At 46.6% G+C, this 17,945-nt stretch overlaps 1 protein-coding gene across 3 annotated transcripts in view; it reads right to left on the reverse strand.

Annotated features, from left to right (window-relative positions):
- MBTPS1 (membrane bound transcription factor peptidase, site 1) overlaps positions 1–16,931 on the reverse strand; it is a 52,685-nt gene extending 35,754 nt beyond the window's left edge. For 2 of the 3 annotated variants that reach the window (XM_072819456.1, XM_072819454.1), the window contains exons 1-3: positions 16,777–16,931; positions 3,138–3,628; positions 2,192–2,449 (exon numbers count right to left, since the gene is read on the reverse strand). In XM_072819456.1, coding sequence (XP_072675557.1) covers positions 2,192–2,449; positions 3,138–3,300 — 421 coding nt within the window. In that variant the 5' untranslated portion in view covers positions 3,301–3,628; positions 16,777–16,931. The remainder of the gene's footprint in view (positions 1–2,191; positions 2,450–3,137; positions 3,629–16,776) is intronic. The other variant, XM_072819455.1, reaches the window with a different exon arrangement.
- Between the last annotated feature and the right edge of the window lie 1,014 nt (positions 16,932–17,945).

The raw sequence follows: 17,945 nt of genomic DNA on the forward strand, positions 1-17,945 counted from the left end.
TCTTCTCTTGATTTTGTGGGTGGATGGCTGGCTGCATGCACATCAGCACCTGCCAAACTGCCCTGGAAACCAGGAATTTTGCTCTCTACACGCACCTTGCTTTGTGAAAAATGGAAGAAAAATAGTCAAAAAAACACCGCAAGAGTTGTCCTTACCTTTCAGGACCATGCTATCATGAAGAAAAACTGCATCTCAAATCGGTTTTCAGAAGAACACACCTATACTCCTACTACTGACATTCTGTCTTTAACATAAACGACTATCACTTTTATTCCAGGCTAACCAGGCTCCCCCATGAAAGCACAGGGAACTGGAAAAACATATAGTCGGGTCAACTCCCATAAGTAATTATTTGCACAGACAAACTGCTTTATTCTGTACTGAACTTGCCATGTTGACTCTGTTAAGTCAATAGCGTGGGACAATACCGGAGGTGCTGACAAAGAATGGTGTTGACAGCACGTGCGGGTCTGCTCCGTCAGCCTGCAGCAGACCAGACTACACCTAAGTAATGAGCTCGGCTCTGGATCTCATCCATAAGAGCAATTCGGACAACTAGAGAGTCCTGGAAGGAAAGCACTATAACTATGGTGAGAGGGCTTGAACCCGGGCCATGTGAGGGACAGTCCAAGGATCTGGAGAGGAATCCATCAAGCAAGGGGGACACCATGGATATCTTTGAAATATCTTTACACACTGTCTCGTGGCAAACAGGTTGGCTCTCTCTTCCAGCTCAGGGACAGAGCCAGGGATGGGAGCCAGAGTGGGACAGGTTCCAGCCAAAATAAAGCAGAGCCTTCTCATGAGAGCCAGAGAAATAAGCAATATTTAACATCTACTTACATCCAAAAAACTCTGCTAAGCTCTTACACTTGCACTATTTTATTTCATCTTTGTGAGAACCCTATGAGGTAGGTAGCATTATCTCCATTTTTGGATGGGAAAAATGGAAGCTTACAGGAAAGCCACTCACCACACGAGGTAGCAGATGGCGACAAGACAGACTGGGCCTGTCAGCCGTGCACCACATCCTTAGGGGGTGTCAAGCACCACGTCTGACAACCATGGTGAAGAGTGTACAGAAAGGAACCTAACCTCGAGATTCCAGGACTGCTGTGCTAAAATTAGGCATTTCCATGTTTCTTAAAATGTTCTGGGGCTCTTTATGATAACAAAACAAAGTAAAATAAAAAAGCGCAAGACATTTATCTGGCTAAGTGCACAAGGTTTGGTTTGCTTTTATCTTCCTAGATTGTTTGGAGGCTATTGCTCTTTAAAGAGAAATAGCATCACAAAACATCTGGACTGACAAAGAGAGCTCTGAGGAAGCCAGACACCTGACCTTTGCGGTGCCTCAAGAGCTGGCTTGTCACACTATCCAAATTAGCCTGGCTTTCCCATATGCCCTTACAGGCTGTCAGGGCTAGTTCCTGATGGACAGAGGGAGAAAAGCAAGCTTTTATTTCTCTCTCCTTCCAGTGAAAAAAATGACAGTGAATAACAATAAAACTAGTACTTTGTTACCCTAGTTTATCACAAAGAGAAGAAAACCTTTTCTTTGGTAATAAGTATACTTCAGAAAATGTTAAGTGCTAAATATGCAATTTATTATTTAAGGATTAACTACTCTAACAAGCCCAAGTTGCAGAGAAGGAGAGGTGTTCCTCACACCTGTACAGCCTGAGACCACGTCAGGCCCAGCGAAGGCATGCTTGGGCATGGTCGGGAGGCTCTCAGAAAAACAAAATTAAACCTACAGAAAGGATGTTTTACAAGCTGCCTTAAAAATAAGAACACATGCTCACAGAAGCACAGGGCAACCAAACAGGAGACAAAGACCCTGCCTTTCTCTTTAGAATGTGAGGGGTGCTGGGGACTCCAGGCTCCAAGAGGAGCCCAGGTGAAAACTACGTCCAGGAGAGACAAAGATCCATTGCTCTCCACTGCAAATCTGCAGATATGTTCACACCACAAGAGCACGAAGTTTATTTTTTGTCTTTCGTTTTTTAAATTCCTGGCAAGAAAGCGTTCACAATTCGTGAAACTAGATGAAGGGACTCAGGTTTACCCAAGCCTTTCCCTGCCAGCCTGCCAGTTTGAAGTTTCTCACAAGGAGGGGGTGGGGCACATTCTCTCCCTGAACCCTACAGAAGCAGAAACTGACAGATGAGCCCGAGGTCACAGTACTCACACTCCGCGTACTTGAGCGAACGGAAGACTTTCCGCTGGGGTGTCACCCGTTTGATGTTGGGATGATCTTCAAGCGTCAGCAGCCCCGCTTTCTGTTTTTCTTTTATCTGAATCACCTCAAAATCACTAGGGTAGTCACTGGATGGGTTGTTTCGAGGAATGATTCTCCAATTGTCTATTTCACTGCTCTTCAGCGCACTTGAAATAAAAGAATTTCTAGCTTTGGCTGTAAAGTATCCATTGAAAGCCACGATGTATTCTGAAATCAATGACCACAAATAAAAATAAGAATTTAAGTCCGTGTATTGTAACCTAAGAATTATCTACTCTAAAATTTCCCTGGTAAAAGAAAACTTACAGATCTTAAAGCCTATAGCAGAAGGAGCAGTACACCAAAAGACTGGTTTAAATGTCCTACACAGCAGTTTCTGGAGCTCTGAGTTAAAATGATCTGTATGAATGCCTGATCACAGGACACAACTTAAAATCAGATACCTGTGTTATTTTTCAAAAAGCAAAGATTAATAGAATGCTGAATATATGGCAAATAAATGCATGTAACTTTTTCAAACAGAAAAGAGAGATTCAGAAGGCTTAGTTTTATTTTACTGAAATAGTAAGAAAATTTAGAGTGGATCAGAGAAGACTATGGGTTTATTCACATCTGGTCACCTCAGCTTCAGCACCTCCCCACTCCTCACTCTCAGCAACTACAATGGCACCTGTTCCATAGAATCAGGTTTTAGGAAGTAATTCAGAATGCCGATGTCCTTGCCTCACAGAAGCTACCTATACCAGGAGAGCAAACTTCAGCAGAGTAAACATCCAAGCGCTGTGTGCTTGCCTCATTTGAAATTTATGTAGAAAAGAGGGAAATCTCTTTTTTGGCAAAAGCTACTAAAGTTTAAAAAAAAAAATGGGGAGGGGGACTAAAATAATATCATTACCATATTCCACAACCGTTGAGGAGAATTCCACCTTCAATGTCAGGTGGGAACAGCCAGGGCACGGGGCCTTTTCGAAAGATGTCTTCTCCAATCTGTCACCCAGATGTTTCTTCCCACAGAGCAAAACTACTAGCAGGAGCAGCCAGATGTTGACAAGCTTCATGGTCGTAAGTAAATATGGTCATAAAATCGCATAAATTCAAATCACACTTTTTTCTTCCTTGATTATAAGTTAATTTTTGTTTCAGCAAAAAGCTGAAACATCATTGATTAGCCATTTTACAGTCTTGTCCAACGTAAATAAAAGTTAAATTTCATGGCCTTTTGTGGTTTGGCCTGGAAAGAGGCTTTCATTTCTTTCTTCGTTTCTTCTCCATCTTGGGCCTCGGGCTCCTCTCACTCTGGCCCAGACAACTGAGTCCTACACTCCATCTGCAGCACAGAAACACAGTGCAGCGGGGCGAGCAGTCACTCTGGGAGCTGTGAGTGGTCTACAAAACAAAGCGAGCCAGGCAGGAGTCAGTGCTACCATAGGCCAGAGGGCCACAAAGATGCCCATTTAGACGATGAGACAGACTGCTGCAGCTCAGGCATGAAACACCTTATTATTTCTCTATCTCGTTACTCCTCACTTCTCTCCGGGGAGAAAGCATTTTAAGACAGCTTCAAAAATAAGAAAGGATACAATAAATAGAAAAGCTGAGCATAACCAACGATGCCAGGAATACTGAGCCCCCGAGCAGCCAGAGAGAAGGAGGGATCCTGGTCCTGCACTTCCCCTCCTCTGCTTCTACCTCAGATTCTCTATTCTCATCATTTGTAAACCGTTGTCTCCAGGGCTCTTCTCCAATAGCACTTTAATTATTTTTTAAGTAGGCACCATACCCAGCGTGAAGCCCATCGTGGGGCTTTAACCCATAGCCCTGAGATCTTTTTCTTTTTCTTTTTTTTAGATTTTATGTATTTATTCATGAGACACACAGAAAGAGAGGCAGAGACACAGGCAGAGAGAGAAGCAGGCTCCTCGCAGGAAACCTGATGCGGGACTCGATCCCCACACTGGGATCACGTGCTGAGCTGAAGGCAGACACTCAACCACGGAGCCACCCAAGCATTCCAGCCCTGAGATCTTTAACCCATGACCCTGAGATCAAGATCTGAGCTGAGACCAAGAGTCGGGACAGCTTAACCGACTGAGCCACCCAAGCATCCCTCCAACAGCAGTGTAATTCGCCATAAATTTTACCAAATCTTCAGGCAAAAGCTTGGTAAACATCCTCACTTTCTACCATAAAATAATACCTAAGAACAAACTAATTTCCATACAGGTCAAATCCTTGCCACTTTCTTTTAGAGAAACTATACTTTAAAACTATTCAAACTACACCTTTCAGATTTTGAAATAGTTCCTGCGAAGAGAACATAGAAGGGTCATCAAATTTATTTTACATGAAGCCTCACCTTAAAGAAATCTCACCCACTAAATAGGTTATAAAACCAGATTACTTCTTTACTGGAAGCAATATAAGAGAACAGTTTGCGAGATACACTGCTGCCAAAGAAAAGTGTTATCTGAGTGTTAAATTACACATGGGCACAGATACCTTTCAAGCACCTGAATGGCATGAAAACTGATCATTCTTCACAATGAAAAAAGGAATGAAAAAAGGAGCAGTTAAAAAAAAAAAAAAAAAAAAAAAAGACGCTGACTGTAGAGTGTCCAGAAAAATCTGTTGCACTGATCCCACCAGAAACATAAATAATCCAGCAAGGGAAACACAAATAAATGAAACAAGATGGCCTTACACTGCTAACTTGTTTCTAAAAAGAAAACACTTAAAAAAATAAAAAGAAAAAAATAAAAAGAAAACACTTAGGACCAGGAGTCCGTGAGGTAACAAATTATCAAAACCCTTTCTTCTGGCAGAAGCTGGTGCTTTAGAGTAACAAAAACTTTGTGGTTTCTGTAACTATTGATATGTGTGTCTATACACAGGAAAACACCCATAAAGTTAGAGTACCTAAAAAGGTTTGAAAGGTTAGTTTTTAGGACTTCACTGCTATAACAACACACAATCGGGGATGCCTGGATGGCTAGGTGGTTGAGGGGCATGATCCTGGAGTCCCAGGATCAAGTCCCACATCAGGCTCCCTGCATGGAGTCTGCTTCTCCCTCTGCCTGTGTCTCTGCCTCTCTCTGTGTGTCTCTCATAAATAAATAAATAAAATCTTTTTTTTTTTAATAAATAAAATCTTTATAAAAATGTGTAATAACACACAATTCTGAAAAGCACGGCTTCTCTGGCACTGGAGACTAAGATTGGATGAATGGAGCTTGTCGGATGGAAATGAAATTTTAAAAGTTATTTCCATGCCAACGTAAAGAACAACACTGAAAATACTAACCATGAAAACAAATTAAAACCAAAAATTGGAACAGAAAGATCAAAGAACAGCAACAACAGAGTACACTGAAAAAGACACTCCAACATATTTCACAGCAACCCACTTGGGAGTCCCAATTTTTTCTGTTTATATTTGATACTTGCAGGAATGGGGTATCCCAGAATACAATCACATGAAGCACATACCTTCCTTAATTATAGTATGAGTGGTCATAGGAGATAAAGCTCATCACTGATGAGATCTGTTATATTAAATGAACTTAAATCTAAAAAATATTTATTTATATTTAAAGATTTTATTTATTCATAAGAGACACAGAGAGAGAGGCAGACACAGGCAGAGGGAGAAGCAGGCTCCATGCAGGAAGCCTGACGTGGGACTTGATCCCGGGACTCCAGGATCATGCCCTGGGCAGAAGGCAGGTACTAAACTGCTGAGCCAGCAAGGCATCCCTCTAAAAAAGATTTAAACAGGTCTCTCAGTCAAGGCAAGTTGTTTTTTTTTTTTTTAATTTATTTATTCATGAGAGAGAGAGAGAGAGAGAGAGAGAGAGGTGCAGAGACACAGGCAGAGTGATAAGCAGGCTCCATGCAGGGAGCCTGATGTGGGACTTGATCCCGGGTCTCCAGGATCACGCTCTGGGCTGAAGTCGGCGCTAAACCGCTGAGCCACCCAGGCTGCCCTCAAGGCAAGTTAAAAAATAATAATAATAAATGGAAGAAATCTCTTAAGTTCTTCTGCCTGGAGCTAAATAATCTACTACATATTTGCATTACATGTAACAAATATTAGCAAGTGATACTAGTAAGCAAATCTTAGACCTTACTGTGTCAGATCAATTTTATTAAACTTGCTCCAAAATAATTCGCACACAGGTACAGACAGCGACCTCATACTGTGGCCTGTGCAGAAGAGATGGATGACATTGTCCTACAACTGGGCCAGGAGACAGACTTCGTAAGACAGAGAAATAGGAAGAAAAGGTTAGGGGGTTTTTAAACTTTAAAGATGCCTAAGATAGTCAAGATAATAAAATTTTGGGAGTTCTCTCCCAAACAGAAAAATGTAATTTTTTAGGTTTTTGAAAACAGGACACTGCAATAGCACTAAGACAGTCTCTCTTAATTTATGTATTAAATCACACCATTTTATATTACATTTACCAAGTCTCTAAAATGTGATCCAGCAAAGAAGCTGACAATAAACACAAACAGCTAACCAAAGTGCAGGAAAACACCAAAGGCGGGGCACACATGCAGGGCCAGGACATTACACTGAGAGCTGTTCTGGGTCAAACAGGAGGCTTCTGCTGATGACAGGGATGGCAGCCAGCTCTGGCAGACCCTGAGCTGGTAGGACCGGAAGTAGGGAAATAAGGAAGAAGTGGAGCAGCCTAAACAAAGCTACATCAGAGACCAGAAAAAACCAGGATGTATGTAAAGGATCTGCCAGCCATCCTCATGAGGAGGGAGGCCACGGGACACCAATCTGGAGGTGGAGAGATGGTGGGAAGCAGGCTCCTCAAGCAGGTGCAAACTGCACGGACCATGCAGGAAGCAATGGGAATGGGGTATGCAGATAAAACAGCCGGGTGGGGCTGCTGAGCAGCTCTACTCACTGGCCCGACTCCTTTACAGTGCAAGGCCGGAGAGCCAGGTACTGGACAGGCAGCACAAACACAGCAGCAAACCAAACCCACCCCAGCCAGGCCCACCAGGCAGAGTACTGCGGGCACTGGGGCAGCTGAGCCCCTGCTTCGTGTAAGGGAAGGAGAGAAGCCTGTGAGGCTGGAGCAGGGTGAAGGATGCAGAAATCAGAAGCCAAATGGGAGAAGTGACAGATGGGGAGACAGGCCAGGGAGGGCCTGGCAGGTCAGAGGAAGGACCCTCAGCTTTTACTCCAAATGGGAGGAAAAGCAGGATCTGAGCAGAGGGGTGACCCAAACCAGGGGGTCAGGCCACAGTAACTAGCTTGCTCCGGCTTCTGGGTGGAAGGGGGGGGGGTACAGCCAATGCAGGAGACCGACTGGAAGGCCCCTGTGATGATGGGGGCTCAAGCCAGGCTGAGGCAGGAGGGATGATGGGGGTGGCGAGACAATCTGCTGACAGCCAGATTTGGGAGGTGCATATGTGAGGAGCCAAGGACATCAAGGCCTTTCACCTCAACACAGATGGCATCTGCCCATCTGAGATGGAGAAGGTGCAGGAAGAGCTGGTTTGGGGAACACCAGCAGGTACCGTGCTCTGACCATGTGAAAACTAGAGCAAGCATTAGTGCTGGGAATGCATGGTTCAGGGCAGAAAGGAATAGTAAGGTCAAAAGACCCCAAAATCTGGGGAGAAATAATTTCCATAATAAACAGGTCAGTTGAAAGAGATTGCTGGTTTAGTAATTAAAAGGTTCAGACAAAAGAGCAAATAGCAGCCTGCCCCAGCCTTCAAATCCACCAGTGGCTGGAAGGCACTTCCAAGTAGAAAAATCCCCATAGTTATCCTATGGGGATAACTGTCAGGTTGGAAATAATGGGACAAGGAGATACCTCTCAGTTTTATTTGGATACAGGTGACCTACTCACATTCTTTGAAGGTGAACTAAAATCTAGGTTCTAAGAAGACAGGCTCCTAAAGACCCAAGGCTGCTAAAAAATTCTGACAAGATACTGAAGTTTCTATGCTCTCCCAATCCCAGAATAAGAGGGCTTCAAAATACAAATTTGCTTTGGAGAAAACAAAAATGCCACCAGGGGTGCAAAGGCTGGTGAATGATGCCATGGGCACTGGGATCAGATCAACCACTATACCACTGGCCTATTTTAAAGACAGCCAGGCCCCACTGACTACTCCCCCTGGGGCTTTATTTTATTTTATTTATTCATTTATTTATTTATTGAGAGAGAGAGAGAGAGAGAGAGAGAGGCAGAGACACAGGTAGAGGGAGAAGCAGGCTCCATGCAGGGAGCCCCACACAGGACTTGATCCCAGGTCTCCAGAACCACCCTGGACTGAAGGCGGCGCTAAACCACTGAGCCACCCGGGCTGCCCCCCCTTCCCCCCCACCCCTGCCCCTGCCCGGGGGCTTTAAAGTGACGGAACTACCCTTGCCTAAAACATCCACTCACCTATGTCAACAATGGATATCCTTCTTCCGGCCCCATCTCCCACTACACAAGGCAAACCTGCTGAGCATTTCCCCCCAAAACAGCTTCACCATCTAGTGAGAAGCATGGAGGCAGCAATGAGTACAGAGCAGGTAAATACAGACACAGACATATACCAACAGGAAAAGAAACACTTTTTAACAAGAGCTCTACCTTTCCTTTTCTTCCTCCCTTTCTGAACAATTCAGCTGCTGAGGGCAAGAAGGTTGGGTGCTGGTGGAGACCCACAGTGGCCTGGGGTGGGGTGATGGCATCCTGAGAGGGTGAGGAAGGTGTGCAGAGCAGAGGTACCCAGTGACAGTGTTGGAGCCTAAGTGGGGTGACGGCAGTGAAAACAGGAAATTGATTTGATCAATCAAATATTTCTAGATAACAGGCTGCAGCTTTCTCACTGCCAGAAAAGGAAGTCACAGGTATGAAAAAGGAAAAAAACCTTAAAGATCTATGCAGGATCAGACTGAACTTGGAAATACTGGTGTGAACTCCAGGTTCTCAATATATGGGACAGACAGGTAAAAACGAACAAATGGAAGCATGTGTACATACATACACACACAAACACACGTACATTTCCTAGCTCTGCCTACTGCAAGGACACAGGAGTAGTGACAGCCCAACAGGAGGGAGCCCATCTTGTTTCCAGAACTTTGTTGTTTTTTTTTTTTTTAAGATTTTATTTATTTATTCATAGAGACACACACAGAGAGAGGCAGAGACACAGGCAGAGGGAGAAGCAGGCACCATGCAGAAAGCCCGACGTGGGACTCGATCCCAGGGTCTCCAGGATCAGGCCCTGGGCTGCAGGCGGTGCTAAACCGCTGTGCCACCAGGGCTGCCCATCTTTTTTTTTTTTTTTTTTTAAAGATTTACTTTAAAGATTTTTAAAGATTTTAAAGATTTTAAAATTGTTTTTTTAAAGATTTACTTATTCATTTGAGAGAGAGAGAGAGACAGGCTCACATGAGCGGGAGAGAAAAACTCAAGCAGACACCGTGCTGAGTGCAGAACCCAATGTGGGGCTTGACGAGCCAAAGGTCAGACTTGAGCTGAAACCAAGAGTCCAAGGCTTTAACTGACTGCACCACCCAGGAACCTCCTCAGAACTAATTTTCTAAATGCCATTCTTCACTGCAAGAAATCAGGCTCCTTGGAGACACGGCTAGCTCCAGGTGAGTGGGCAGGTAAGTCTGGAGCATCTTGTGCCAGAAAGTGAGAAAGCACTCAAAGAATAATGGGAGTGTGTCTGAGGAACACAGAGGCCAGCGTGGAACAAACTGAGCACCAACATAAATAACGAAAGTAACATGTTAACCCACCAAAGAAAATATAAAACAAGAATCCACAATAACATTTACAAATAAACAAAGTTTGAAGAAGCAGCCAGTGTCAGTTGTGAGGTTCCTGCCAAAGATGTACAACTGTAATCACATCATGAGGAAACATCAGAACCCAATCAAGGGACATTCTTCAAAATAAACTGGTCTGGAATTTTCAAAATTACCAAGGTAACGAAAGCCAAGGAATGGCTGAGACACAGCTCCAGACGGAAGGAGACGCAGGAGACGTGACCGGTAACTGAACTCGAGGTTCTCCACTAGATCCCTTTGCTGTGAAGACATTGCTGGAACACTGGCAAACCTGAATGGGGACTGCCTGGGAGGAGAGAGCAAGGGTGTATCAAGACTAATTTCCTGATCTGAAGGCTGTGCTCTGATTATGTAAGGAGGACTTTGCTTGCAGGAAATGCCCAGTGAAGTATTGAGGGATAATGGGTATCAGGTCTTCAAGGTACTTTCAAAAAGTTCAGAGGACGAAAAAAGGCTTTGTGCTGTTCTTGGAACCTTTCTGGTGGGTTGAAATCATTTCCAAAATATGCACAAAATAAAAAAGTTTTGTATTTAGTCTCAGCGGCTGGGAATGAATGAGAAGGAGGGGAGAATTAAATTTTGAAAATTGGTGGGGAGGACAATTTTAGCCTCTTTCCTGATAATCAGTCTGAGCGGCCCCCTGTGTGCACGACCAGACTAAATACCATGTCAGACAGACTCACACACACACGTCAACGGTTACACAGAATGACATCCCAACAGCCCAACTGACGGGACTGAGCTGCTCACAGTGAAATTCAAACTCATTCTAATGAATTGACAGGACCCCTGAGGAGATTCATGGTAAAGTAAATTTCTATTAAAATTGAAGTGTTAAAAAAAAAAAAAAGCTGAAGTGTTTCCACAATTTACATAAGAACAATCAAGGAACTTCTTGAAAACTGAAGTATAATTGACACAGAATACCCTATTAGCTTCAGGCATACATCATACTGCTTTGATACGGTCATGGGTTGGGAATGGTCCCCCTAGTCTGGTTACCAGCTATCACTATATGATGACATTATTACAGTGCAGGCTGAGCCTGACTCCCCCTGACTTCCGTATAACTGGATGTCTGGACCCCTTAATCCCCTTCAGCTATTTCTCCTGCTCCTCAACCCCTCCCCACGCTGGCAATCAGTAGTTTCTTATATCCAACTGCTTCTATTTGTTAGTCAAAATCAAGTAATAGTGTGAGAGACATACATGGAGACACCAACATGAAACACAAATTATGTTTAAGAATCCAATCCGGGATCCCTGGGTGGTGCAGCGGTTTGGCGCCTGCCTTTGGCCCAGGGCGCAATCCTGAAGACCCGGGATCGAATCCCACATCGGGCTCCTGGTGCGTGGAGCCTGCTTCTCCCTCTGCCTGTGTCTCTGCCTCTCTCTCTTTCTCTCTCTGTGACTATCATAAATAAATAAAAATTAAAAAAAAAAAGTTAAAAAAAAAAAGAATCCAATCCAATAAACCGAGGAATCTCATATGTTGCTAAAGATTGTAAAAAAAAAAAAAAAAAAAAACAAACAAAACTCACGTTACCTTTTATTTTTAAGATTTTATTTATTTATTCATGAGACACACACACACACACACACACACACACACACACACAGAAAGAGGCAGAGACACAAGCAGGCTCCATGCAGGGAACCCGACATGGGACTTGATCCCAGGTCCCCAGGATCAGGCCCTGGGCTGACAGTGGCGCCAAACCGCTGAGCCACTAGGGCTGCCCTCCTGTTACCTTTTAGAAGGGTCATTTACCAACATGCATTATAAAAGCCTTAAAAATGGAAGTAAAACCCTTTCCTAATAAATCCAGCAATAACAAAAACTAGCACACGGAGCATTTATCCTGTGACAGACACTATTCCAAGCAATTTGCACGTATTAACTCACTGAATCTTCACAATCTGTGACTAAACCCCACTTTCAGATGAAAACACGAAGGCGCCCAGGATTGGGGGTCGGTGGGGGGGGTACCTATCACCATGCCTGGGGCCATGTGGCAGTGAGTGAGAAAGCTGGACTGGGAACTTGAGCAGTCTGGCATGGAGATCACACTCTTAAGAGGTAAGTTACCCTGCTTTTCTAAAATCTCTCCTAGAGAGGAACCTGGGTGGATCAGTCTTTTAAGCATCTGACTCTCGGTTTTGGCTCAGGTCATATTCTCAGGGTCATGGGACTGAGCCCCCAGTCAGGCTCCACACTCAGCCTGGAGTCGGCTTGAGACTCTCTCGCCCCATCTCCCGCTGCCCCTCCCCCCAGCTCACAAGTACATGCATGCTTTAAAATAAATCTTTAAAAAAAAAAAAAATCTTCCCTTGAAATTCATTCCATAAAAGTGTGAATCTGAAAGCATACAATGATTTGCACCCAAAATTATAACTGGGAAAAATTAGAGACCATCTAAATGTACAACAGGAGACTGGCTAATTAACTAATTAACCCATACTATGGAAGAATGCTGTGTAGCAATTTCAAATTATGTCCTCTGGGAGCATGAATAATGGTCCCCCAAAGATATCCACATCCTTATCCCCAAAACCTGTAAATGTTACTTTATATGGCCAAAGAAATTTTGCAGGTATGATTAAACTAAGGATCTTGAGATGGGGAGGGTAGTCTGGACTATTCCGATGGGACCAATGTAATTACAAGTCTTTACAAGAGGGAGGCAGGCCCACCGAGCTACTCCACTGGCAGCAGGAGAGGAGATGATGGAAGCCAGAAACTGAGGTAATCAGAGAAAGAGGCCAGGAGCCTAAGTACACAGGTGCCCCTAGAAACCGAAAAAGAGAAGGAAACAATCTCTCCTGTAGCCTTCATAAGGAATGAAGTCCTGCCGACACCTTGACGTCAGCCCAGTGAGATTGATTTTGGACTACTGACCTCTAGAACTGAAAGGTAATAAATTGGTACTGTTTTAAACCACGAAGTTTGTAGAAATTTGTTAGAGCAGCCATAGGTCTTGAACATATTTCCCAAAGAATATGGGGAAATATTAGTGCAATATTAAGTAAAACAGTTCATGGATCCAAGTTTCGATTTTTAAATCATGCATCTATTTGCACAGAGGAAAAAGAACAGGAAAAGATCTCTGCCTCAAGGTAACAGTGGTCCTACCTCTCAATGCTATCGGTACAAGGAGTTATTTTCTTAGTTCTAGCCATTTACATTTTTACAAAAAGCCTATGTTACACTTTCATAATTAGATGAAATATAATTAGATAAAATATCCTTAAAATAAATCTTATAGGGACGCCTGGGTGGCTCAGAGATTGAGCATCTGCCTGTGGCTCAGGGCGGGATCCCAGGTCTAGGGATGGAGTCCCACATAGGTTTCCCTGTGAGAAGCCTGCTTCTCCGTCAGTCTATGTCTCTGCCTCTCTCTGTGTCTCTCATGAATAAATAGAATCTTCAAAAAAATAAATCTTATAGAAAAACAAATTTTCTGGTAAGATAGTGACACAAAGATTCAAAATATTAAAGATTTTGTTTTTTAAAAAACAATCTTATTTTTAAGTAATCTCTAAGATGCCTAAAATGGGGTTCGAACTCATGACCCTGAGATCAAATCACACACTGCACCAACAGAGACAGCAAGGGACCCCAAAGATTTGCTTTTACCTGTACATATAGTAGAGCTTAAAAGGGATCTATTTCCTAGGAATTGTGTTAAAAAATCTGTGTCTACCTTAGAGCTCCAGGGCAAGTTTTTTGCTCATTCAGTCTGAACAGGCTTATCATGCACCATATCATCTACTTACAGGGCCCAGTCAGGGCTGTTACTAGATCCACTGTTTACTGGACTTAATTTTTATAATTTTTTTTATGTAGAAGACCTGGTGATCTTTCCATACAAAGGTACATCTTAAAAGATGGTATTTGTACAATTATGGATTTTCTGTATGCCTCTAACACAGGTATAATAAAACCAAAAAATATTTGACATCAAATCCAAAATGGAAAATAAACAGTTCAAACAATATACACCAGGAAGAAGATTTTTTTGAGCTATGTGTAAAAAGGAGAGCAAGTAGAGGAAATGTGTAACCTGGGCAAACAACTGGTCTGACGACTAACATTCCTTGCAGCTCTGAGGTTTTTCTACTTTGCATTATAAAAGCATATCACTTAGATTCGAATTCTGGGCATAGCTAAGATATATCCGAAATCCTTTCTCTACAAATAAGAACACTTTTCAGGGGAGAGAAAATTACTTGTATCACCAATAGTCACCTAATTATGCAGACACGCCAGCTTTTTTAAATGAACCTTTACTGAAATAGCTCCAGAGAAAACTGAATTGTGTTTAGGTCATGGAAGGGTAGCATTCACTTCAATTAAACATTGTCTGTAAAAGTACCACTTTTGTAACTAATCGCATACTTGGCTGTACTACCATTGTCTAATCCGCTAACATTTAACCAATGCCAGACTGCACTATCTTGAAATATAAAGGTGTATTCTTCCGCCTGACTAAACCATTCCTTCTGGCACATTCTGTCCATTAGTAGGTTTTGTAAGGGGACAAAACAAATAATTCAGCCCAAAGAGTCAACAGTGTCAGAGTGAGGAGGTACTGGGTTACACTGTCCTTTCGCAGGTGCTCTGCCCGTCTCCTTACTCTCCTGATCCTTCAGCCGTCCAGTACTGGCTAGCCGCACCAGGTAGGCACCTCACACTCCGCACTTGCCTCATTTTACTGAAACTCATTTCCTTAGGCAAAGACATCAGATTAATATATCTAGGTAAGAGATCTCTGCAGTACATCAAAACTGATGAGGCCACAGGGAAGGGAACATCGACACGGCTGTTTGTACCAGCTCCTTGGCCTGTCTAGACACAGGCAAGAGGCTGATGGAGACCAAGGTCCCCACCCAAATACCAAACGGAAGGTCTAACCTCCCATCCTTTTCTGTTTTGTTTTTTGAGATTTTATTTGTTCATGAGAGACACAGAGAGAGGCACAGACATAGGGAGAGGGAGAAGCAGACCCCTGTGGGGGAGCCTCAGTTTGGACTCCATCCCCGGACACCAGCATCACCACCCGAGCCAAAGGCAGATGCTCAATCTCTGAGCCACCCAGGTGCCCCTACCTCCCATCCCTGATTAATAGTTCAGGTCATCAAGGGTGGGAGGTGTCAAATGTTTCCAATAAAACACAAACAACATCTCAACTCTCTCCTGGTGCAAAAAGGCAGGTGCAGTGGACCCCTGGGTGGCGCAGCGGTTTAGCGCCTGCCTTTGGCCCAGGGCGCAATCCTGGAGACCCGGGATCAAGTCCCATGTCGGGCTCCCGGTGCATGGAGCCTGCTTCTCTTTCTGCCTATGTCTCTGCCTCTCTCTGTGTGTGACTATCATAAATAAATTAATTAAAAAAAAAAAAAAAGGCAGGTGTAAATCTCCCCCTGAAAGCCCCACATAAGACACTGATGAAAACCTGGGGCAGTTTACCTGTGTTCACACTTCCTAGGTTTTGTTACTGTTTGTGACACTTACCTGCCACACAAAAGAGGCAGTGGGCAGGGCAGAGCGGTAACCACCCACCAGGATGATGGAAGATGGGATCAAACAACAAGAATTTGAAGGCAAGGCTAAAAAGTTCTTAGCTAGAGGAGCTCCAACTTGGTCCCATGGGGCCCCAGGTACTTCAACGGCTCTGCCACCACTAACTTACAATTTCTCTTTTTTCACGGATGCGACCAACCCTTGAATATGAGACACACACAGGGAGTGCAACGGGGCGACCTAACGGGCTGGAGTCCCATAAGGCTGCTCTCGGACACCGCGTACAAACCCACCTCAATGAAGTATTCAAAAGACACAAGTCTAGGGAGTCAGAGAGCAGGTTAGTGGTTGCCTGGGGCTGGGGTGGAAAATGGGGAGTGACTGCGCCTGGGCAGGGGCAGGGACCTTTTTGGGGTGTCAGACATGTCCTACAAGTGGGTTGTGGTGATGACTGCACAACTCTGCCTGGCTAACGCACATGGCGGCCAAACACACACACACCCCGGAGGAAGTACACTTAAAGTGACTGAATTTTATGCTATGTAAATTTTAGGTCAACAAAGCTCCGACATAAAAATTTATATAAACAATGTGTTCTGCAGATTAAAAAAAAAGAAAAGTCGGCGAGAATCGGCGCTCCGAGGTGCCCGCTCGTGCACAAACGCAGGGAGACCCTGCAGGGGCATCGGCTCCGCACGCCGCTCGGGACCTCGGGACCTCGAGCACCGAGCACGGAGCACGGAGCGCGCGCCCACGGCCGCCCACGGCCGCCCACGGCCGCCCACGGCCCCCCCCCCCCGGCCGCCCACGGCCCTCCCGGGCTCCCGCCGGACCGGGCACCTCGGCACGCACGGCCCTGGCCGCCGCCGGCACAGCAGGCCCAGACCCGGCCGGGCACAGGACGGGACGGCGCAGCTGCCCACGGCCGCTCAGAGCCCGGCCGCGCGGGGACCCCCGGCCCGCGGCGGCCGCCCCGGACCCCTGGCGCGCGGGGGGCGGGGGGCGGGGGGCGGCGAGGCTGGCGCGGGGCTGCGGGGCTGCGGGGCTGCGGGGCTCCCGGGCTCCAGGCGCGCGGAGGCCCCGGGCCCGGCCCCGCCGCCGCACACCCCGCCCTCGGAGCCTGGCGGGGCCGGCCGCACAGGTCGGGGGGAGGCGGCGCGCGGGGCAGCGAGCCGCCGCCTTACCTACCCGCGACCGCCTCAGGCTCGGGGCCGGCGGCCCGGGGATAACGGCGCCTCCGCGGCCAACACGCCTCGCGTCTCCATTCGGGGCTGTTTACTCCCAACTCTCGCGAGACTACGCGACCGGGGCGGGGAGACCGACGGCCGCGAGCGCCCCGCCCCCACCCGCCGCTGTGCGTCCCCTGCGTGCCCCGCGCGGACCTGCGTGCGCTCCGGACGCCGGGCGGGGGCCTGCGGGCGGGGGCCGGGGCCGGGGCCGGGAGCCGGGGCCGGGGCCGGGAGGGCGGGCGGAGATCTCGCGACACTTGCGGCCCGGGGCGGGGCGGGGCGGGAGGGGGCGTGGCCAACCTGGCGGGGCGGGGCTACCCCCGGGGGCGCTGGACCTGCTAGGGCGGCGGCACCTGGGACGCTGGGCCTCGGGGCCCAGGGAGGGCGATCCTGGCGGAACGGCCAGCAGGCCCCGTGAACGCCCGCGGCGGGGCGGCCGGGAGGCGGCCGGGAGGCGGCCGGGAGGCGGCCCGGTGCCCTCAGCGCAGGGACGCCGGCCTCCCGCAAAGCGCCCGCGGGGCGTGGACACTAGGATGGCGGGCTGCGCTCTGCCCCCCGGTGAACGGGCCCACACCGGGCGCTGGGTCCCTAGCCGGGGCAGAAAGCATGTTTTTGGCGATACTTTTGAAAAATGATGTGCAGCGCAGTGAGACCTGTTTGTACCTTGTTTGAACCTTCCCCCGCACCCGCACTCCCTCCATTCTTCGGCCAGACTGACTCGCCACACCCGGCCACACACCACCATCTCGCTCTGATCCTGACCCGGGGCTCTGATCTAGTTGTACCCGCGCTATTCGCACCTCCCCTTCCTGACCCTAAAGGGGCATTATACCCACCTGACGAAGTGAAGGTTAAATGAGACGCCAATAAACAATGGTGCTTATGGCTAGACCCTCCCCATTCTGAGAGCGCATCAATGTTAGGAACTGCCAGAGAATTCTTGACTTTTTCCCATTGGTAAATCCTCAAAGTTAAGCAGTCCCTGCTGCCACCACGCATTGCGCTTGATCTTCAACTTAACTGTGGTGTCTTAATGTGGAGTAAACTGGCCTAGACCAGGGTTCTTTTAACCCACCTTGAAGTCACTGTACCCCTGAACACATGACCCAACTGTTAGGAACTTAGGCT

This window comes from Canis lupus, chromosome 3 (genome assembly GCF_048164855.1).
Source record: "Canis lupus baileyi chromosome 3, mCanLup2.hap1, whole genome shotgun sequence".
NCBI lineage: Eukaryota > Metazoa > Chordata > Mammalia > Carnivora > Canidae > Canis > Canis lupus.